Consider the following 24,116-nt stretch of genomic DNA (forward strand, 5'->3'; position numbering starts at 1 on the left):
GCAAACTGTGTAAAAATGAGATATGCATGTCTTATCTTTTGTGAGATTTGAACTTGTGAACTCCCTTTCAAAAGACAAAAAGACTGTTGAATTCTTTTTTTCTAAAAGACTGAGGCCAAAATATATTAAAATAAGACATAGATTAGAATCAATAGATTCAGAAGTATCAAAAAAAAATGAAATCTGAAAATTGGAGAGAAACCATACCCCAAAAGACCAGAAACTACCCATTATCAGGGGTCTGAAATGATTGTCAAGAGTATTAACAGACAAAGGTTTTCCAAGCATAATATCGTAACTTCTATCTTGTTTAACAAGCTATGATTGATATTTATAAAAATAATAAATGAGATAAAAAAAATATTTCAATCATTTAAATAAATTAATGTTGAATAATTGACACTGGTAGGAGCACACAAATACTGAGGTCTGTTGATTTTTTAATAGATAAGTTAAAACTCAAAGTTACAGCCTTTCATTTCCTGCGGGAATGGTCTACCACTAAGTTTCAATCCATCTTTGATCATGGCGTGCCTTATTTACAATATCCTTTAAGCTATTCTAGAGATCCTTAGGATTCTTAAACTAGCCTAAAATACTTTAAGCTACTCTAGATTTGTTTAGGATTCTTAAACTAGCCTGACTTCGATACGATATTGAATTTTATTTTGGACAAACTAAGACTCAAACCTAAGTTCTTTCAATTTGCTGTTTGAGTATACAAAAATCACCGAACTACTGATCCTGAGTGTGATTTGTTTCTAACAAAATTAACCTTTGAAAAAACATGATGCAGGAGGATGAGGGCAAGAGGCTGTTGAAAGGACACAAAAGAAAGATCGTGGACAGAGTTAACTAATCATCACAATTGTCTCTGATCTATTTAAGATGAATGATTTTTAATAAACTGGCCAAGAAAAAGCAAGGTACCTGCGTGCTCGATAATTTGCCTGGCGATGGTGCAATTGTCTGCACTCATCTCAAAAGACAGAAGCTTACTGCCCTCCTTGTGCAGCTGCGAAGCAATCCTCACAGCAGAATACCCGCAGAATGTCCCAAGCTCGAGAACGACCCTTGGATTATATTTCTGAAGGGCCTTATCTAAAATGGGTCCTTTATCGTCCCCAATGTTCATGAGCCAGCTAGAGGTCTTTGCAAAGGAGTCTATTACATTTAAGACGGAGAGAGGATTGCCCTTTTCAGAAGTTTTGAGGACATGGTCGAGTAAAGCTTTCTCTCGGCCGTCCCCTGCTTGACCCGTCGCAATAATCTCCTTTATGTTCATAAATCCTTTCAGAAAGGAAAAGACTGTGGACAGAGCTGCGAGAGCCATGTTGAACTGTGATGAAAATATTAGTGTTGTGGGATTTATATTTAGTTTAATAAATAAAACTGTAAATCGCTGGGCTCTACTCACCTAATCTTGGCTGTCGTTTTAGTTGATTCAGGTCGTGGATTTTAATTTGGATTTGTGTGACAAAAAGTCTATTATGAAAAGATCACTCAACTAAACTATAGTATTCCTCTTGGTTAAAAGAAAGTAAAAGACAAACCGTACTGTCGATTCTAGAAACTCTAAATAATTTTTTCCTAGGAAAACTTTGCTGCTGTGAAAATTCCGTCGCCCATGACTAAAGACCTGACGTAAATAATTCATCAAAATCGTTGTCTTTTGTTTGCATTTTCTACGCTTCTTGTTTCTTTCGAAGAAGAAATGATGTGAGGTCTGAAATGTCAAGAGACCTGACTCATCGCACCTTATTAGTAAGGGTGTAAAGTCTTGTGAGTGGAGATTGGCATGATTAGTTGAAGACTCTCTTGTGATTCAATCGTAGTTTCAATTTGATGGTCATATTTTGTAATAAAATATAATTCAAAATTTAAAAAGAGCGTGTCATATGACATGTTTATTTTTCTATATTTTGGATTTTTTGATAAAAAATTCTTACTGTTTTACCTATAATTGATTGATAACTCCCACATTGATCTCTCACTCTTCTTTTTCAAATTCTTGCAGCCTCCCACCTAAGACCGCAAGGGTTAATGGCTCTATGGCATGCAACTTGGTGGTCGACATCTCCAATATAGGTTTTGTTTCCCCTTTCATGAAAACTTTACCTCTTGCCTCTAATGATTTTGTCATCCTTGAGGTCTCGACGAACTCCCCACTTAATAAATTCTTTGCTAATTTACTATGCAAACCTTTGATGGGCTTTGTTGTTATGGCTAACAAGTGCCTCCCATGTGCCTCCTTTGTTCCAGAGGTGGCTCTTACTGACGAGGTGCTAGAAAACATTTCCTACTTTGAAAGGAAGGAATTAATTTGCAAGTTCAATCCCTTGTGGTCCTCGCTTCCTAAGTTGCATTTCTAGATTTCAGAGCACTAGAACTTGGTGGTCTTTGGTAAGGTTGGGATTTACCCGTGTTCTCATGGTCTCTTTGTTATTCGCTTTGATTGTACCGTAGATTGGAATGCAGTTTTGACCATGGGTGACTAAAAATGTGTGTCTCATGGTATGTCGCTTCATCCCTGGTCACCTTATTTTAACCCCCTAGCTTAATCTGTTGTTGTTTATCATATCTAGGTAAGGCTTCATTAGCTCCCCCTCCACTTTTGGTGCAACTTTGCCTAAAAAGCTATTGCTAATATAGTAGGTCATTTTCTTAAGGTGGACCCTATTACTATCTATTTCTCTCATACTTCCTACACTTAAATGTTGGTAGATTTGGACCTTTCAAAGATAATTTATGTTGAGATCCCCATGGAGGTAGGTGAATTGCCTAAGTGATAGATTCTAGACTATGAAGGGATCCTTTTCCAATGCAGATGTTGTTTTGCTATGGGTCATTTAGCTTCTTCTTGTCCATGTAGTTCTTGTCAACATTCTTCTCCCACCTATTGGAAGGACATTAACCTTTACCATCTCATGACTTAAATTCCCACTACTTCAGATTTTGGGTTTGAGTCTTCAACAATTTTTCACACCTCCTTATTTTGGGTTGTTTGTTTTGGTAGCTTGAGCCCTGTTACTAGTCATGTGGCTCCTCCTCTGGGTCCTTCTATAGGTCTCTTGAGTTCTAGCCTCATCCAATCTATGGTTCCTCACTCTCTATCCCTTGACTATTAGGTTCCCTTTCCAAATTTGGTGTCCTAACTAAGTGATTCGTCTGCTACCTCTCATGATTCCTCCAACATTGGTCTACTCAGCTCCCCTAGAAAAGATGATTCTTCTTAGATTAATGTTCTCCCTATGAAAAGGAGGAAGTCTTGTATTCTTTAGAATGCCTAGATTGTTTCGTTGGGCCTATAAGTGGGTCCCAACTCAGGTTCATAGTGTCCTACTTTACAGACTATTTTGGTTATTTCTATCGATGTTATTTTTTTTCAATTTGTTAGTTTGTTGTAAAGGTCCATAAGGTTGTGTTCATTCCTTCCTTTAGTTTCCTCTTGGGTAACTCTGTTGTTTTGTCTTTGTAACACCCTTTGGTTTTGATTGTTCCTGTTTCTGATTTGTAATGGTTTGGGGGATCTTCATCCACTTATTTCAATCAAAAACTATAATTGTTGCTCTTAATTAACTATAATTTACCATTGGTAAGTAAAAAATAGCTCAAAATTTAGTTTTCTTAGCAAAATTTTAATATAAAAAATGTAAGTTTTTTTGAGAATAAAGGTATTATATTCAAGGAATTGAGATCAACACTTATACATTTTTCCTTTCATTATAGAGACATTTAATACAATTCCTATAGTTACATCTAAGATAAAAATTCATGTAGTGATTCTTGATCTTGGATCATATTTTTTATCAAATGTTCAATTAGTTGTAGTTGATATTTATTTTTCTTGACAATTTTTTAATATTTAAATACAAGTGCATTTCACAAAAGTTGGAGTCCTTAGGTTTAGATATGAGGTTGGAATCTACCTTAACCATGATTGTGTTATGAGTACAATAAGGTTATGATGGCAATTCATCTATCATTGTTGTGTTAAAAGTAGGTTAAATCTTATTTTTATTAATAATTCACTTGTATATAAATGTAGATGCTTTGGAGAATAAAACTATTGTATTCAAACAATTGAGATCAATGGTTATAACATTTTACTTCGTTGTGTTGAAGTTAGATATAATTCCTAAGATGTTATAATATTCATTTTTTTTTTGTATTAAGTATCATAGAATCACAAAGCTCATTTCAATTGGAAGACCAAAGGTCACAACTTAGAATTCCACAAAGATGTCCCTCATGGGAGTTGAACTTGGGTCTCCACATTGAGAACTCAATGCTTTAACCAACTAATCTCAACCCCTTGGACTTAATATTCATTTTTCTTTCATTGTTCAATGAGTTGTAGTTAATGTTTATTTTTCCTAACATTTTTTAATATAAACAAGGGACACAATGCATTAAGCTCCTAACAATAGTGCAGTTAATTAAGAGTACATAGAAGTAGAAATTAAAATAGAGGTGGAGAATAAGAGGGAGATAAATAGATAGAGATTTAGAGGGAGAGATAAATATAGAGAGATAGAAATAAAGAGATAGATAGAGAATGATGATAGAAAATAGAGAACAAAAAAATATTTGGTATGATTTTTTTTTATGTGAACAACTTATTATTAAAAAATAATAAAGTAAAATTATTTTAGTATATTAAATTTGAATCTTTTGTAAATTTTTCCTTTGTTGGAATGAATAAATAATAACTTAAAATCAACTATGCACCCAATTATAGAGATCAAATGTTTCTCTAGTGAAGACAAGATATTTTTCTTTGTAAAGAGGTGTTAAAAAATGGTACTTTCTATAGAGTAACTTTTAAATCTAAAATAAAATTATTAGAAATGAGGTATTACATACATATATTCTTATATTAATAACTTATTAATATTTTTAGTTGTAAATTTACTTTTTATTCTTAGTTATCATATTATTTGACTAGATAGTATCCATTTAAGCTATTGAATCATCTTCCTTGCCATCAAATATATTACTTTATTTCTTTTCTATGAATAAGTATCTAGATTATCACTTATAAAATGATGCTCATATATTAGAAAAAATGATGAAAAATCATATTCTTAAAATCGTAAAGATTAAAACAAAAAAAAAACAACAAAAAATAAAGATACATTACTAACTTTTTCATAGTACATTACAAATGCATATTAAAACAAAGAGTTACAGTAGACGCAATAGATATGTCCTTTATCACCCTCCATTTTTTTCATGAATATTGTACTATTTTGTTTTTATTAATGCAAAAAAAAATTGTTGATAAAAAAAGAGTAAAATTACAAGTAAAATAAATACAACTCCAAAGATAAGACACAATCATAGATATATTCAATAAAAAAAGAAAAAAACTTTTTTAAATTGATAGATGTATAAAATAGCAAGTCTACAAAAACTCTTGGTCAGAAGTACATTTGATTTCATGTTATTCCAAGCATCAATGGATACCGACACATAATATTGACAATCAATTTAATGTGATAAACCCTTTTCCATGACAAATTGGCATAAAGTAGTCCTTGCAAGCTTTTTTCTACTTGATTAAGGTTAGTTTATTTTAGGACATATACAACATATTAAGTAGGGACTATGATGTTGTATCTACTTATAAACTAATACAAATTTAAATAAAATATATTAAATAAAAAAACAAGTCAAAGCCAATATTGACCATCAATTTAGTCGTGACAAGTTCTTTTCCATAACAAATGTTGTGGCCAAGAGTACTATTGGATTCCACATAATTCCAAGTATTAATACATAATAACACATAATATTGACTAACAATTTATTCATGACAAATCCTTTTCCATGACAAATGTTGTGGCCAAGAGTACTATTAGATTCCACATACTTCCAAGTATCAATAGATAAGAACACATAATATTGAGTATCAATTTAGTTGTGACAAGTATTCTTCCATGACAAATTGACATAAAGTTGTTTCTACATGTTTTTGTTGTACTTGAATCAAGTTAGTTTAGGATTTATACAATAATTCAAATACAAACTAACAAAATATTAACTACTATTGAAATAATAGTTTAAAAGTAGAGACTGAGGGACAATCTCTCTACTTTAAAACTACTGCAAAATTAAAGAAAATATATTCAATAAAGAATCAAAAAACTTTTTGAAATTGAAAAACATGTCCACGAAAAATTGTGATCAAGAATACTTATAGATTCTACCTAATTCCAAATGTAGACAAAAACATATAACATTAATGACTAACATATAACATTGATGATCAATTTAGTCATGACAAATCATTTTCCTAACAAATTGACAGAAAGTAGTCCCTCAAGCTGAAATTAATTTAAAACCAATACAATAAATAAAACAAAATATTTACTACTACTGAGTGGACGCTTTCTGACATCCACCAAAGATACTCTACATGGCTCTTGTATTCAGAGCTCTCACGTTCTTTCGGATGCGCTTTTACATATTTCCTGAAGTCGGCAGGTCCTCAAATGGCCCCCATGTTGTTTGCGCATATTCCGCTACCATTTCCTACCATCGCATTTTTCTTCAATAGTAGATAGACTGGCATATAGCTGTCTCACCAGTGATCCTAAAAAAACAAAATTAAAGTAAGGGGCATTCATATCCTCCAGAAATTGCTTTTCTACGCAAGAAGCTCGTTGAGTTTTCCTTACACCTCATTCATTAAGCTATATTTCAAACAAAAGATCTGAGATCCTCGTTAACACTTTTTTTTTAAACTAAGAATTACAATAATTGTTAAATGTAGAAGATAGGTAGTAGAAAAAAGAAAAAAGAAAAAAAAAAAAAATAGAGGATAATGGCCAAAGGATGAAACTTATCTTGTTTAGTGGGCTAAGGTGGATCTTACTGCAAAACATTCTATGCAAACAACATATTCTCTAACGAATTTTATAGCTCTTTTCATAAAATAAATAAATAAATTCAGCCTTAACAATTAGAGTTCCACCATCTCCATCTTCTTCCAAGTGTTGTTTTCCTTCTCTTGGAGATGTTAGGGAACTTGCCTCCCTCAAGGTAATAAAGACACCTTTATTAGACTATTCCTTGATTACAAAAGTGTGTCATTGTTAGTGTGATTTTAAAGTCCTACTCTTTGATAATCAACTTCTCCATCATCTATAAAAGGAACTTTTGGGTGGCCTAGTAATGACACTTTCAACTAGTTTTACTCTAGTTAATTCCCTCCGCTAATTCTTGTAATTTTGCATGCATGAAGACAAAGATAAAGGTAATGATGGTGTGCAAATCCTATGGATACTTTGGACCCTAATCATGTATGGAGAAAGTTAGATGACTAGGATTGTCCTCTTTTCTCCTCTACTACTACTCCTTTTTCCTACAAACTTTGTTTATGTTTTTTTTCTTTGAGATTTAATTTCATATGGATTTTAGGAGTATATCTTTTCTACCCCCTTTTTTTTAGCATGTGCTAAATTATTTTACAAATGAGAATATGGACACTTTTTTCATAAAGAAAGATGATATTTCCTCTATGAAATCTTGTCATAGAATATGCTAAAAATTATGAGAGTTACACAAGACTCACGAAGAGAATAGAATGTTTATTTTAAGTATCTAGCTTGTTAAAATCATAATTCTTAATCTATTGAAAAAAATCAAATTTCTTTAATGCACTGTAGAAGAATATCTAGAAGACTTACTAAACACCAAAAATGCTCTTAAAACCTTGCAAAAATTAATTTATGAAAACTTAGAAAATACTAAATAAATAATTTGAAATTATCTCCTTATCATTTTTTCCTAAATCCATTGAAAATGTAAAATAAACTTTTAAATACACTAATTAAATTATAAATAATGAGATATTATATACATATGTATTCCTAAAATAATGTCTCATTATTTTTTTATTACTAATTTTTTTTTTACTCATAATTATTTTAATATATTTGATAGATAATATTCGCTATTAAATCTTCTTTCCAACCATCAAATGCATTACATTCATTTTTTATGAATAAATTATTAGATTATTATTTATAAAATAATATTACAAATTAAAAAATAAAAATATCATAAAAGAAATAAAAAAAGAAAATATAATAAAAACAAATACAGATATATTACTAACTTCTTCACAATATTCAACTTGGATATGCAAGTTGGAGTAGATGATAAGAATATTTATATTACACTCTGCAGGGGAGGTGATCTTCAAAGCTATTAAGGATTGTGAAGGTTGCATATTAAAATAATAGAATTTGTTTCCTCTATGGATGCGATCAAAAGAATTAATGGTTGCAGGAAGGAACACACTAAGATTGTAGGGTTTAATTTTAGCTGATTTTAGGGTTGCATAATCTATGGTTGCAGGAAGGAACACACATCAACAATAGCCTTTCTTTGTTGTTGTTCTGTTGATTGTAGTTGATTGATCTGTATACTTTTTATTTTATTTCAATAAAAAAATAGAAAAACTTATTGATAATTATAAATGTATAATAATACATAGAATCACAAGAGAAAGGTGATATAACTTTTTTTTCTATAAATGTATCTTAAACTATACATTAATAAAAATAAGATAAAAATATTAGAAGAAAAAAGATCAAGATTGTAAAAGGGCAACATCCTATTTGATTTCATATAATTCCAAGCATCAATGGATAAGAGCATATAATATTGACAGATTGATTTAATAGTGAAAAAGCCGTTTCCATAACAAACTAGCATAACGTAGTCCCTACATGTTTTTTTTGGTGTTTAACTGCGATTAATTTAGAACATATAGAGACTCTAACAAAATGTTTACCACTACTGAGTGGATAGTTTAAAGGTAGAGATAGTGATGTTGTCTGACAACCAACGAAGGTACTCTACATTGCTCTTATATTCACAAGTCTCAAGTTCTTGCGGATACATTTTCACATATTTCTTGAAGTCAGTGGGTACCCCGGCCCCCATGTTGTCTGCACATATTCCGCTGCCATTGCCCAGCATACCATTTTCCTTTAGTAGAAGATAGTCTGGCATGTAGTACTCTTTCGAGTGGTCGAGAAAAACGAAATCAAAATAAGGGGCATTCATCTCCTCCAGAAATCGCTTTACTATGTCAAGACGCTCGTTGAATTTTCCTTCCACTACAATGACTTTGGATGACAGTCCTACTAGATATATATTTTTAACATAACTTTACAATTTGGAGTGTACCCAATTGAATGTAAGATCAGCTTAAAAAAACTAGTTTTTTAATTAAATAGGCCCGCAAGGTCAAGGCAAATTAGCCCAAGCTTAAGAAATCTTGGTGTGGATAAAATAAAAATGAAATTCAACAAACTTAGTCGCTCAACATCATTCAAAAACTTATCTAGGAAAGATAAAAGAATCATTAGTGGGAGGTGGGTCTAGTCTTTAGGTTTTACACCCGCCATAATGAACGGTATCTTAGCTACACTTTAACATCAGTATATTTGATAGACAAATTATTATTTTTCAAATAAGATGATTATTTAGTCAATATTTGAAATTTTATTATCAAGAATTATGCAAAAGAAAGGCATTAGTTAAAAGTAGCAAAATTAGAAAAAAATTATAGTCAAAAGAGTGATGAAATAATCAAGATATAATAATGGAACTTATCTTATTGGTAAAAAAAAAAGATGACGGTCAAAAGAGAGTCATGAAATTATCAAGACATAATAAAGCTTGTTGAGATTTCTATGGACCAATTAAGACTAAAATCTACAACATTCCATTTGCTACTAAATATTCTACCACTGAGTTATTAGCTATTTTAGAATTAATTCAGTGTGGCTTATTTCTAACACCTCATTTTAAACCACTATATTGAATTTCGAAGCTCCTAACCTGACTTAGCTCTATACCATATTAAAGTTTTACTGACATATTTATGACGACTCCATCTTTGGTGTGACGTTTTTCCAACAAAACCAATGTTATGGCTGCGAAAACAAGGTGGAGGAGGATGGGGCCAAGAGACTGCTGAGAGGACACAAAAAGAGGTTCTTGGCCAGAGGAAACTAACCAACACAAATGTTGCTACACTGTTGAGAATTATTACCGCAGCTTCAGTTTTGCCCTCGATAAGGGGAAACAGGCAGCTGTATGTATGTACTTTCCATTTATCAACATGAAAGATGTAGTTTTCATCACTAAACACTCGAGATCACACAGATACAGAAACTCTATTATCTATTTAAGATGAGTATACACAATTGCTATGATTAAAAGTGATACCTGAATGCTCAATAATTTGTCTGGCGATGTTGCAGTTTTCTGCGTTCATCTCAAAAGCCAGAAGCTTGCTACCCTCCTTGTGCATCTGCGAGGCAATTCTCACAGCAGAAGAGCCACAGTATGTACCGATCTCAAGAACTACCCTTGGATTATACTTCTCAACTGCCCTGTCTAAAATGGGTCCCTTGTCGTCGCCAATGTTCATAAGCCAACTAGTGGTCTTTGCATAGGTGTCTATTACATTTAAGACGGAGAGGGGACTGCTCTTTTCAGCCGTTTTGAGGACATGGTCTAGTAAAGCTTTCTCTCGGCCGTCCCCTGCTTGACCCGTCTTCAAGTTCATCGCTGCTTTCAGAAACGAACAGGCCGTGGACAGAACTGCGAGACCCATGATGAACTGTAATGAACAAATTAGTGTTGGAAGCCTTGCATAAGATTTATATTTAGTGTAATAAACAATTCTGTAGATCACTGGGGTCAGTTCATTAATTTAGGCTGTCATTTTAAGGTTTTAATTTCTAATTTATTTCCATTTGTCATTGTCCAAGGAATCATTCTATAAAAAACAATACTGCTGGACTATACTAGAATATTCCTCTTGGTTAAAAACAGTAAAACGATATATGCCATTCTGTCGATTCTTCAGGTTCTGATAAAATACTCTTCTAAATCATATTAGAAAAGATGCTGCTGTGGAATTTATGTTGCACATGATTGAAGACTGGCGTTAATAATTCATCTTTGATGTGCAATTTCAACTCATATATGTCATTGGAAGAAGAAATGATGTTAGGAATTTTAACCACAGATGTGAGGTCTGAACGGTCTGGGGAACTTACCCATCAACGCATCAATGTCTTTCGAAGAAGAAATGATGTTAGGAATTGTAACCACAGATGTGAGGTCTGCAAGGTCTGGGGAACTGACTCATCACGCGTTATTAGCGAGGTAGGAAAATCTTAGCACCATCGATTCGCATTATTAATTGAAAATCTTTTTGTGATTTATTCAGAGTTTAAATTTGACGGTCGTAGGGATGTATGTAAGTATTTTATTAAAACATATTTTTAAATTTTTTAAGAAGGATTGTATCACATGAGACAAGATCGAAGGATTCATTTCATACTTAAGTATAATACACTTTAATTGTCATAATCTTTATCAATTATACATTTTATTAATATATAAAAAATTAATGCAGATTAAATCTCTATCGTCTCTAAATTAGTGTCCAAAAAGAAGCAGCTCATATATTACCTAGTATGACAAGGCTTGTTAGTGCAACATTACATCCATCACATTGCATCACACAACTTGTTGGCTAGTAGAATTTGTACTAGGAATCATTTACAATCCCCCCATTCATTGGATAACAACAAATTAGGCCAAAATCCAGTCCCTTGGGAGAGCTAGTCACTTTGGTTGATTGTTCACTTTTGATTTGATATGAAATGATGCAAGAACTATTGCTGTTTCCACCCAACCCAACAAAACAATTTGCAAACCACCTTCACACACAAGAGACAAGCAACCTTTGAGATGCTATTCAACCAAAAAGAAAAAAACCAAAAAGAAAAAATTAGTGAAGTGAACAATAATGTACAAAGGCCTTGCTTAAATAGTTAAGATTAGTAGATGTGAGAACATGTGATAAGGATAGGAGGTCCCAATCACCAAGGAGAGTAGGTAGGTTATAGAAACCCTCAACTACCCTATTATATTATTGGTTGATGTACAACTATATACAACTAGATGATTCCCTAAGTAAACTTAAGAAATAAACAAGTACAACAACACCCCATCAACTTAGGGAGAAAAACTATGCAATATGTGATGCATTATGGGTCCTAACAACATTGCCCTATTAGGTACCCATGTACAACTACAATGCAATGGAATGCAATCTCTTACAAATGGATAAAATGAGAAAAACCCCATGGGAGATAACTCCTCTCCAAAAGAAAGAACATGAAGTACTAAGAAGCATCCAAAATCATGATATCCCAAAATAGGAACATGAAGAGAATCACTAAAGCATGATGATATAGATAACTTGAAAAAAAGAAGACTGATATGGTGTTGTAATTGAAGAACCTCTCTACAAAAAGATGATAATTAAACTCAAGAAGACAAGAATCTACATGAGTTCTGTAAACAACACTCCTCAAATAACGATCATATGGAAACAATTGCGAAAACATCTTTCAATAAAAAATATAGACAACACATGAATTTGCACAAGTGACCCCTATGATAGTGCTCAACCAATGAAGTTGCATGAGCGATCCCATCATCACTACTAAACCAAAGAAAGTTGAAAACTAGGTACAATAGTCTAAAGAGCCATGATCAATTGAGGATATTGCCTCCACAACAATACAATACTCCCCATAATGCTGACTAGGGAAAAGCATGACATATTCACTAAAGCTATGTGTCTCCAAGACATGCATGAATGATAAAATACAACATTTGAAATGACCAAGATAAACTACTTGAAATTGACAAGTGGTGTGCACCAAACTACAAACACACAAGAGGCAAGAATACTAGAGATCCTTTTGTTGTCATGGAGGGATGCTCACTTGAAAAAGTTGTGATAAAAAAAAAGGCACTACACAACTTCTCATGAAATTTTATGATACAATGCGAGTAAATAATATGACACTATTTGTACAAAATCCATAAAATACAACAAGATGTGGCTTGATGTCTAAATATGTATACAAATGAAAGTAGTTATAAAATATGCTCAAATGAATGATAAGGAAAAAAAGATGTATAAAAAAAGCTAATCCACAAAACATCATGGCCAATAGTACTGTTGGATTCCATGTAATTCAAAGAATCAATAGATAAGAACACGTAATATTGATGATCAATTTAATTGTGACCCATTTTTTTTCATGAAAAACTAGCATAAAGTACTCCATATATGTTTTTTTTTTCTTGATTGAGGTGAATTTAAGGCATATACAATATATAGAGACTAAAAAAATATTTAATGCTACTAAGTGGATAGTTAAAAACTAGAGACCGGAATGTTGTCTAGCATCCACCAAAGATACTCTATGTGGCTCTGGACGAAGTGTATGGTGCTTTGTTGAATGAAGAAGATAGGCTTAAAAATTTCATGGGTGAGTCTAGCAAGAGTTCTCAAGCATTTATGGCAAAAAAAAAATATAAGAATTACACTCAAAGTAAATCATATCAAAATCAAAGACAAAATCTATCAAGTTTTAAAGTAGTACACAAGAGACCATGATTTGTATTTGATTCAAAGCATTTGATAGAATACATTTATAGGACTAAGATTTTCCTAAATTTGCTCAATTTAGTTCTCCCTATACGTGTTGTTAAAACAATTCATAACAAACACAACAATTTGAGCACTAAATGTAGATTTCCAATATTCCCCTCAGTGCAAACATGATAAGAGCTTTCACATTTTTGTCTACAGTAAGACCAACTCTTCTAGCTCATGATCTTGATTCAAATGAAAGGCACCTCTCATCAATCTTTCATGGTTTTACATAGGTTTACCAAAAACCTATACATGAAGAAGACCATACTAATTTGTTCATATGGTTTTCTGGATTACCACTAACAATTTCAAGATCTAAGAACAACATTATACTAGTGCTTTTGTTTATTACAATGTTTTACACTAGGATGTTACATAAGGAAATCATACGCACAAGATTAGAAATTCCCATTTTTGTTCATCATGTCACTCAATCTCCAACTACACAAGAAATTGTCACTTCCATAAGAAATGGAATATTGTTATTATATCCCCCCATGATGTGACATTTTTAATTATTGAAGAAAATAAAAGAGCACTCTGCAATAGATCTCAACATGCCATCAAACCTAATAAGCGGACCCATCGTTGCTAACTAACAAGAGGATGTTGAGTGTCATCATTCGTCCATTGCCTCTTGCCTCCAAAATTGAATTATTTAAAACACATGCTCCTCATTTCTAGGACAAGATAACTCTTCATTATTGTCATATTCTTTCTTCATCTATTTCTTTAGCTAATGAAGCACGATGATCTAGTTTATCATCTAGTATATCTTTTGCCCTCTTCTTATAATTCAAAATTATATGTCCTATTTCATTACAATAGAAGGATTTGATTTTACCTTTTGAAAGAATATTTTTGGATTTTTACTTTCCTTTTCTTGTTTTGTTATGTACAAATAAGACCTCTTCAGATTCTAAGTCTTCATTATTGTCAAGTAGAGTAGATATTACTCCTTCAAGAGTAATGTTTACCTTGCTTAATGTAAAGAACATTCTAGACATATTTTGAGGAAAACTATTCAAAAGTATTTCTTTGGTATCATCATATTTTACTTTCTCATGAATCCCAGCTAGCTGATTTAGGAGAAAGTGAAACTTACTTATATGATCTACCATGTTTCCACCTTGATCCATCTTCAATCCATACAATCTTTGCTTCAATGTTGTCTTGGCAATTTATGCTTTGAATCCAAAGGGCTTGTTTAATGACTCCCAAATCCCCTTTTTTGACTTTGTAAAATCAACATGGTGTAAATATGATTTTGATAAGCCAAGGTCAATAGTCCCTAATGCTTTTTTATTTTTTATAGTCCATTTGACAAGTTCATTTGCATCAATAATAGAGATTGAAGTCCATTTAATAACATCCCAAAGATCTTTTTCAAACAAGTGTAAATGCATCTATACTTGTCAAGTATGAAGTTATGAACCTTCATATTTTTCAATGAAACTTAATCTATCCATGACAATAACAATTTTAATGACACTAAAATTAATGAATCATGAAAATGAACCCTATTCTAAACAAGACAAGGGCTACAAAGCAGCTAAGTTCCTGCAAAAGAATGACAGGATGTTTTTGTTTTGTCTAATTGAGGCTTTAGCCAAGTTTGCCAAAGTAAAATGTCAAAAAGGTTGTTAATACTATTCAAAATATTCCTAGCACTAAGAGTCAATAATTTTCTGCACTTCCAGAGTGAATTAGACAGTAAAGGATCTATGCTTTGGCAAGAGAGACACGAGTTCAAATCTAGAGAGGGGTGGAATATGGGATAAGTATGCCCCATATTATGTAGCACGTACGAGGCCTTTCTGCCTACCTGGAGTAAGTATAGGTTGGTCTCATAATTTTTTAGCTTCCCTCCTATCTAAGCAAAGTTGGGTCAATAGGGAATCAATGAAAGACCAAAAGTAAACCATATCACACAATTGAAAGAAGTTTTAAGAAATTCAATAAGATGCATTGGGAACAAGCCCAGTAATGCACGAGTTTCCGACCCTCTAAGCGGAAATTGAAATTGAAATCGTATGTATGTTGAATAAAAACCAAAATAGGTCCAGAATTGGAGTATGCCCAATAAGAGAAAATAACCTTATACTTTTCCTGTATAGCTCCACAACAGTTGCATGCACTATCAATACATTATGGGCCACAATATATGGCTCAAAAGTGGAGTTTCCGGCTATACAATTTTTAAAAGTGTAGGAACAGCGTTGAGGAACAAAATGACCATTGTCATACCCTACAACTATAAATATATTGGGTTCATTGAAAGTTGACCAAACTTTTACCCTATCACCAAATTCTTGAAGCATGTTTGTATAAGCCATAAAGCCTTTTCTGCAAATAATTATTTAGGATCAGTCTATTATTTAGTTTCCATGTTCACAAATGACAAAGTAAAGGACAAAATGATAAAACCCTAAAGATAATTTGCTATGAACACTCTGAATCTAATGCTTGCCTCCTTCGCTCTATCCAAATTATACATCAATTAGTCAAAAGTTGTCTTCACGTTCGTTTTCATCTGCAATGTCACTCGGCCCAACGCACTACAGTTTCCCGCATCCTCCACCTTTCAGCAGCATGCAAAACATCTGAAACCCTAATCACCAGTTGTTCGCCCAAATTTGTCACCTGTACCGTATGATGATCCCCACGGGTTTTGTAGAGCCAGGTTTTTCGAAGCCAATGTTTTGTAGGCCCGAGCTCCCTGTTTTGGAGGCGTTGTCCTCTGAAGTTGTGCTTCTCTCATCTTGGTGTCCACATGAGCAGTTATAATGAGTCAGTCCTGCCCTCGAAAGTCACACGTTCTCTCGTATTGATAACGATGAATGTCTCTGATCATCCAATCAAAGCCTACCGAGATTGATTTCAACAGTCAATTGTTAAATGTCGATCAGTTTGTTATATGAACATTGCAAAAAGAGTAATCTTGAAATAATATTGAATTGTGATTGGGCATGCAAGATCCGTTTAATCACCGTTTAGGGCAAACCCTCGGCTATAGTTCCATGCTGTCGCAGGAACTAATAATGTGACTTCTACAATAACGGTGTACCACTAATCAGACTAGAGTTTAATCTGAAAAATTACATCAACGCTCAATTACAAGAACCTTTGGCTCATGCAAAAGCCAATGAATCTATGCCAATAAAAATCTTGTGTTCAAGGAAATAGAAGCCACACCCAAAAAATGAAGCCATTCTAAGAGCACTCCCACATCCAAAGAGAATTCCCACAACTACAAAATGGGAGGCTTGCATTTTATTTTGCAAATTTCAGATTAAGAACATTAGCTAATGCAGGTCAAACAAAGGATCCCATCGACTAATGAAGTGTATGACCAATAAGAAAATACTACAAAAATTTGGAGGAAGCTGCAAACCCAAGCAACACCGATGACAAATGACTACACAAGTCAAATTTGATGTGAGCCTAAGAAACAAGGTTTGAACCAATTAAATAGATTTTCCTGTTGAACGGATCGAATGGCTACAGATCTGATGATGCCCTAATAATAAAACATATGATTAAGCAACTATGCGAGAATAAAATAGTGAATTTCACGACAATATAGAATACCAGTAGATCCAGAACAAAAGACCATGGGATTTCAAAGAATTAATATGACAGAAAAGTATAATGATCTGGGCAAAGAAATCTATTAAATAATGATCTACAGTTGGACTATAGAGTCAATTAAGATGCTAGCAACAATTTAAAACTTCTACTGGCAAAAAGTCTCATGAATAGGGGCTAAGAAAGATGTGAATCTCAATCAAAGCTAATGAGGTCTCAAACTAAGAAGAGATGGAGATCCTATTGCTCTGATACCATATCAACTTTCAGAGAACACACAAGAGATCATGATTTGTGTTCGATTCAAAGAATTTGATACATTACATTTATACGGCTAAGATTTTCCTAAATTTGCCCCATACAGTTCTTCCTATACGATTTGTTAAAACAACTCATAACAAGCACAACAATATGAGCTCTAAACATAGGTTTCCAACAACATAGAAATAATCAACAATACGAGCACTAAAGGGAATCAAAATATAAATAATCAACAATATGAGCCCTAAACGGAATCAACATAGAAATAATCAAATCAATGGAATCAATCAAGGGATAATCAATAAAAGAAGATTGTTGGAAGTTTAAAGATATCTCACAAAAGAAAATGTTATTCTGATCTTGTCAAATCATTGATATTATCTAGATGGTTGTTAAAAAGAGGCCAGTCTAAAGTAATATGTTGCATGTTGTGAAGGTTGTGGGAATATATAAAGGAATAGTTTGATGTTGTTTGTGAAGATAACAAGTGTTTTGATGTAAATAGGCATAAGTAGTTTTTGGTTAGATGTTTGAGTGTGAGTCACCTTTGTTGAAAGGAAAATCTAAAATATGTATTGTAACTAAGTTGTTATAGTGGGTGCATGATTAGTGGTACCTGACACCCAAAAGTATTTTGGTTTAACATATTGATCAATGATGTATCTAAAAATGAATCCTATAAGACTAGTGAGCAGAGTGGTTGGTTACCCATATCTCTTAGTAGATGGATTTCTTTTCTTATGAACTCAATAATCAATATAAGCACAAAATGAAAAACCCACAATGATGACTAGAAATGATTTGAGTGAAGAGTTTGTGGTCACTAGAAACCACTTGAGAAGTTTGTTGGGTTTGTGGTTAGATGAAACCACTTGTATATGAGGTTTGTGGTTAGACAAAACCACTTGAGTGCAACGTTTGTGGCGAGCTTAAAACCATTTAAAAATTATATCAGTTGAGGGTAAGCCATAAAAAATCAAAAGTGATTTTCGATAAGGGGAAGACCATAGCACACAAAAGACCATTTAGATAGAACTTGTATAGGTGTTGTAAATGGGTACTTAAGAAGGAATAAGGTCAGGACCCATCTTTTTTAGTTTGTTGGGGGATATTTGAAAATAGTTAAATAATTAATTTATGGATAGATGTTGAGCACCGACCAGTAAATAATGTCAGCATAGACCATATTTTTCATTTAAAACATCTCACAGTCATATTCACAATCCATACCATCCACATTGCTACTGCTCATCATAAATGTTTCAACTAACACTATGCTACAACAAACATTGAACTAATATGTATTTTCCTATATATTGAAGGTAATTATAATGCAATTATGGAGCTCTATTTTGAATTTCTCTAGATCCATGTTATTATCAATTTCCTAAAGTCTGTAGGTCACGAAACGAACCCTATGTTGTTTGCACATATTCCGTTGCCATTTCTCACCATCACATTTTCCTTCAATAGAAGATAGTCCGACATATAGTCATCTTTCCAATGGTCTAGGAAAATGAAATCAAAATAAGGGGCATTCATCTCCTTCATAATTTGCTTGGCTACGCCAAGATGCTCATTGAATTTTCTTTCCATTACAATAACTTTGGATGATAGCCCTACTAAATGCACACAATTTTTTACATAAATTTACAATTTAGTAATACCCAATTGAATGTAAGATCATATTACAAAAAAAGTTGTAGTTTTAAACAAATAGGCCAAGGCAAATTAGCCCAAGCTTAAGAAATCTAGATTTGGATAGAATAAAGACAAAATTCAACAAACTAAAGCCCTGCAATGTCATTGAAAAATTTATGAATGAAAGAAAAAAGAATCAAAAGTGGGAGGTGGGTTCGGCCTTTGTGTTTTATCCCCATCATAATAAATGGTATCTTAGCTACCCTTCAACATCATTTTCTTTAACAGTTAAATTATTATTTCTCAAATAAGATGATTATTTAGTCAATAGTTTGAATTTTATTATTAAACAAAGTATTTTTGTTGTTCTTAAATATCACTTAATTTCAAAGAAGGAGGTCATCCCAAGCCCTAAAGACTAGAAAGAGCAGGTGAAGAAACTGGCTAGGAATTGGAATCTCATCAAGGATGATTAGGCTATTATTGGGTCGATGCATTTTTTTGATAGTTTTAGTTTCAAATTCTAGTGTAGATAGTTTTAGTTATGGTCTCGTTTGGTTAATTTTTCTCTATTTAAATACTATGGAGTTATGGATAATTGGACTTGTGTACCTTCTTAGTATGTTAGTGTTAATTCTAAATATGGACATTGTTACAGTTATGAACTTATATCAGTCATATGCTAGTATTTTCAAACTTGGTAGGAGATATTATGGTAGACTGATTATGCACAACTATATCAGTATGCTTGTTTTTATTGCTTCTGAGGGCTAGACTCTTGTTGATTGTTGGTTGCCTAGCTATGTGATTCCTGAGGTTGTTTGTTTGATCTTTATTTTTCTTTCTTTCTTAGGATTCAGGGAGTCTTCCCTATTAAAGTAATAAAAAAAAACAAAAAAAATTAATGGTTAACTATTAATTTTTTCTATAAAACAAATATTTGAGACTACAATTTATCACATTTAAATATAAGTAATAAGAAAATTCATTAAATAGTTTTCAATCAAAAGATCTAATAATTGTTAAGGAGTTAGATTGGTTACAATTATTATTTTTGTCCAAAAATTCTAATAATTGTTGTAAGCTTAAGAAAGGCAGTAGCCCAAAATTAGTAAAATTAGTACAAGTAGAAAAATGATGATGGCCAAACGAGACTGTTGAAACTATCAAGACATAATAATGTAACTTATCTTGTTCAGTGGGCTAAGCTAAGTCTCACTCCCTTACATTCTATTTAAATATCATATTCCTTAACTAATTTTATAGCCCATTTTCATAAAATTAATAAAAAAAATAAAAATTATCTTTAACCATTCAATTAGATAATGTTTAAAAATAGACAATGTTGCAAGGATACAAAGGCTATTTTTTTCTGAATTTTCCATGGACCAGTTAGTGTTGGCATAGGCTATAATTCCTTCCAGTTACATAAGGCAAATGCATGCACGATTTTTAGGCATGACAAAAATAGTCTTGTTTGAGAATAAAAATAGATTGTTTAAACTAGAATTTTGCATGAATGGTATCTTATTTAATCTTCAATATCACTGTGTTTAATAGTTAAATTATTATTTCTTAAATTATGCGATTACTTAGTCAACATTCTAAACTTTATTATTAAGAAAAGTATTTTAATTGTTCTTAAATGTCACCTATTCTAATGCTTAGCTATAAGTATATTTTTATAAAATAGATATTTGAGAATACGATTTATCATATTTAAATATTGGTTATAAGAAGATTCATTAAGGTATTTATCAAGAAAAGGATCTAAGATCCTAGTTAATTCCTTTTTTTTTAATCTCTAAGAATTCTAATAATTGTTGAATATAGAAGATAGGTACTGGCCAAAAATTAGTAAAAGTAGAAAAATGATGATGGCTAGAGGAGACTATTGAAACTACCAAGACATAATAACGAAACTTATCTTGTTCAGTTGGCTAAGGTGGATCTTAATCCTTATCACTCTATTTAAACAACATACTATTTAACCAATTTTATAGCTATTTTCATTAAATAAATAAATAAATAAAATGAAAAATTTATCTTTAACCATTCAATTGAATAATGTTTAAGAATAGACAATGTTCTAAAAATATTAAACTAGGAGAGGCTAGAACCTTACATAACCACAAAAAAAAGATGAAAAAACCAAGGACTCGAGAAGAGTGACAACCCATTACCAAAAATCCACAGCTAAAATAGACCTAGCAAAAACCACTAACACTAACAAACCCAAAAAATAAAACAAACCACCAAACACGGCAAAACAACGAAAGGAAATATTCTTGCACCTAAAGAACGAACCAATCACTTATTGGGTGGGAGAGAACTCTAACTTGTTATCCACACATATATCTTTGTCATTTGCAGCATAAAGAGATTTTTAGAGGAATCTTTCCTGAAGGAAATATTTGGAGAGTCTTGCCTGGCTTTTACCTTTGAAAGATACTTGTAACTTCCATCCTCACTATAGATGGGGACTCCAAATGTCTACTTTTCTTGGCCCACCTCCTTGAAATCTCATCTTGAATGTCATGTTAAGCAATAAAGTTCTTCACTATAATTTCCCTATGTTGGCCAAACATGTTCTCTATAGTCTACCTCAATTTTCCCTAATTTGCCTAGAGAATCTCCACCATATCAACCAAGTCATTCACATTCTTCATTTGACTAATTTTTTCTATGAGATCTTTAATTGAGTTGTCCAGTACTTCCAATTTCTTAATCATCGTCGAAAACTTCCCAACTGTCATCCAAGCCCTCTGCCCCTTTTCATCAATCACCCAACTAGAGGTTTTGAACTCTACTTCTAATGTAGCTTCGAGCCTATTAATCTACTTTTTTTTTTACCTCAAATTGACCTAGTAGCTAGTGGATAGCTAGTTCATATTTGTTGAACCACTCACAAAGTTTTTTAACCTTAGCTGCGAAGAGGAGAAATTCCTCCTTAAACAAAGCACTCTAGGGAGAGGATTTTGGGGGGATGGGGAATTAGCCTCTTTACTCTCAATATTATCCAAGGCCCAATAAGACCCTGTAGACCAAGAAGAGGTCATGTCCTTTGATTCCTCTTTGACAATGACCATTTTTTTAGCAGAGCTTTTACCAACAAGGGGGCCCAAAGGGGTCTTGGATTTAGAATTTTGAGAGGGATAAACCCGAGTAGGCATCATATGAGGTTTCGTAGTAGCAACAAATGTAGATTGCTTGACCAAACTCTCAAGACTAAGAACTAGACCCGAACCAGCATCAGGGAGGTTAATATTACGGCTAATAGAAGGGGTTAAACTCAAATAGAACATATAGAAATGTAGGATGAGCCCTTGATGCAGGGGAAGGGATCCCTTAGACCTAGCAACCTCTATAGACTTGGAAGTACATGTGAAAATCCAAAAGGGAAAATTCATCCTTACCTCATGTCAAAGGTGATTGAGAATCGAGAACAATTGAGGATGAAACCTTTTGAAACATCAAAAGCTATGAGGATACAAAAGATTAAATTTGTTGAGCTTTTCATGGACTAGTTATTTGTGGCATAAGTTGTAATTCCTCTTACTTGCACAAGGAGAATGCATGCACAATTTTTAGGCATGATAACAACTATCTTGTTTGAGGATAAAATTAGATAGTTTAAACTAGAGTTTTGCATGTATTTGATTGTGACTACCTCTACTTTTAGTAAATTTTCAATTTGTCCAAGATCTTTGTATAGTGAGGCCATTGCAATGATTTTTTTTTTCTCTAATCATTTGATGAGGTTGTCCTTAATCATGTGATCAAGAAGTTTTTGTAATGATTGAGATTGAATACAAGAATCCTATGTGTTAAAGAACAATCTCTTTATTGCTATAGCAATTTATTTGTGTATTTTCTAACTTCTGCAGTAATGAGTCAAACTTAAGACCCTTGATTTACTATTGGAGTTTTCTACCATTGAACTACGTGTCCCTTTGGAACTAATTCATGTTTGATCTTAGTGTCTTATTTCCAACACTCCCCTTAAGCCACTCTATAGATGGGCTGCTAGCCTGACTCAACGTTTATACCATGTTGAGCTTTTTATAGATCAAATAAGACTCAAACCTAGGACCTTTCATTTGCTGCTGGAATATTCTGCTAGATCATATGATCAAGAAGTTTCTGTAGTGTCTAAGATTGAATAAATGAATCTTGTGTGTTAAGAAACAATATATTTATTGTTATACAATTTGTCTGTCTTTATAATTTCTAATTTCTTTAGATAGGACTCAAACACAAGACCTTTCACATAAGATCCTCCATTTACTACTGGAGTGTTTTACAACTGAACTACTCACCCCTTTGAAACTAATTCATCTTTGATCTGAGTGTGGCTTCCATAAACCACTCTACAGATATTTGAGGTTTCTAACATGACATAACTTTTATACTATGTTGAGCTTGTTACGGATCAACTAAGACTCCTATACAAAAACTTTTATTTGCTGCTCGAATATTCAACCTCTGAGCTAGTTGGACTTTTGTTCTCAATCCATCTTCGATCCGGATGTAACCATTTTCCAACAAAACAAGGTGCAAGAGAATGAGGGTGAGAGACTACTGAGAGGAAACCAACCAATCCGATTGTTGCTATGCTGTTGAGAATTATTACTGCAGCTTCAGCTTTGGCCAACTCTATGTACTTTGCATTTATCAACATTTAGGATGTATTTTTCATCTCCGAACATTTGAGATAACGCAGATATCGACATTCCACGATCTATTTAAGATGATTATACACAGTTCCTGCAATTAAAAGTGATACCTGCGTATTGATAATTTGTCTAGCGATGTTGCAGCTCTTTACGCTTATCTCAAAAGACAGAAGCTCACTGCATTCCTTGTTCAGATGCGAAGCATTCTCACCGCAGAATACCCGCAATATGTCCCAATCTCAAGCACCACCGTTGGATTATATTTCTCGAGAGCCTTGTCTAAAATGTGTCCCTTGTCATCGCCAATGTGCATGCCATGTTCATGAGCAAGCTAGAGGCCTTTGCATTATAGGTCTTCAGTATGTTTTTTACGGAAAGGGGTTTGCCTTTTTCGG

The 24,116-nt window shown here is 32.8% G+C and overlaps 1 protein-coding gene across 2 annotated transcripts in view; it reads right to left on the reverse strand.

Annotated features, from left to right (window-relative positions):
• LOC131046519 (uncharacterized) overlaps positions 1-24,116 on the reverse strand; it is a 47,793-nt gene that overhangs the window by 9,934 nt on the left and 13,743 nt on the right. Inside the window, exon 1 of one of the 2 annotated variants that reach the window (XM_057980286.2) lies at positions 931-1,326. The exons of the other annotated variant lie outside the window; for it this stretch is intronic. Within the exon in view, the coding sequence (XP_057836269.2) occupies positions 931-1,285 (355 nt within the window). The 5' untranslated portion in view covers positions 1,286-1,326. Of the gene's footprint in view, positions 1-930; positions 1,327-24,116 lie in introns of those variants that run through there. 2 annotated transcript variants of the gene reach the window in all.

The sequence above is a fragment of the Cryptomeria japonica genome, chromosome 7, assembly GCF_030272615.1.
Source record: "Cryptomeria japonica chromosome 7, Sugi_1.0, whole genome shotgun sequence".
Taxonomy (NCBI): Eukaryota; Viridiplantae; Streptophyta; class Pinopsida; order Cupressales; family Cupressaceae; genus Cryptomeria; species Cryptomeria japonica.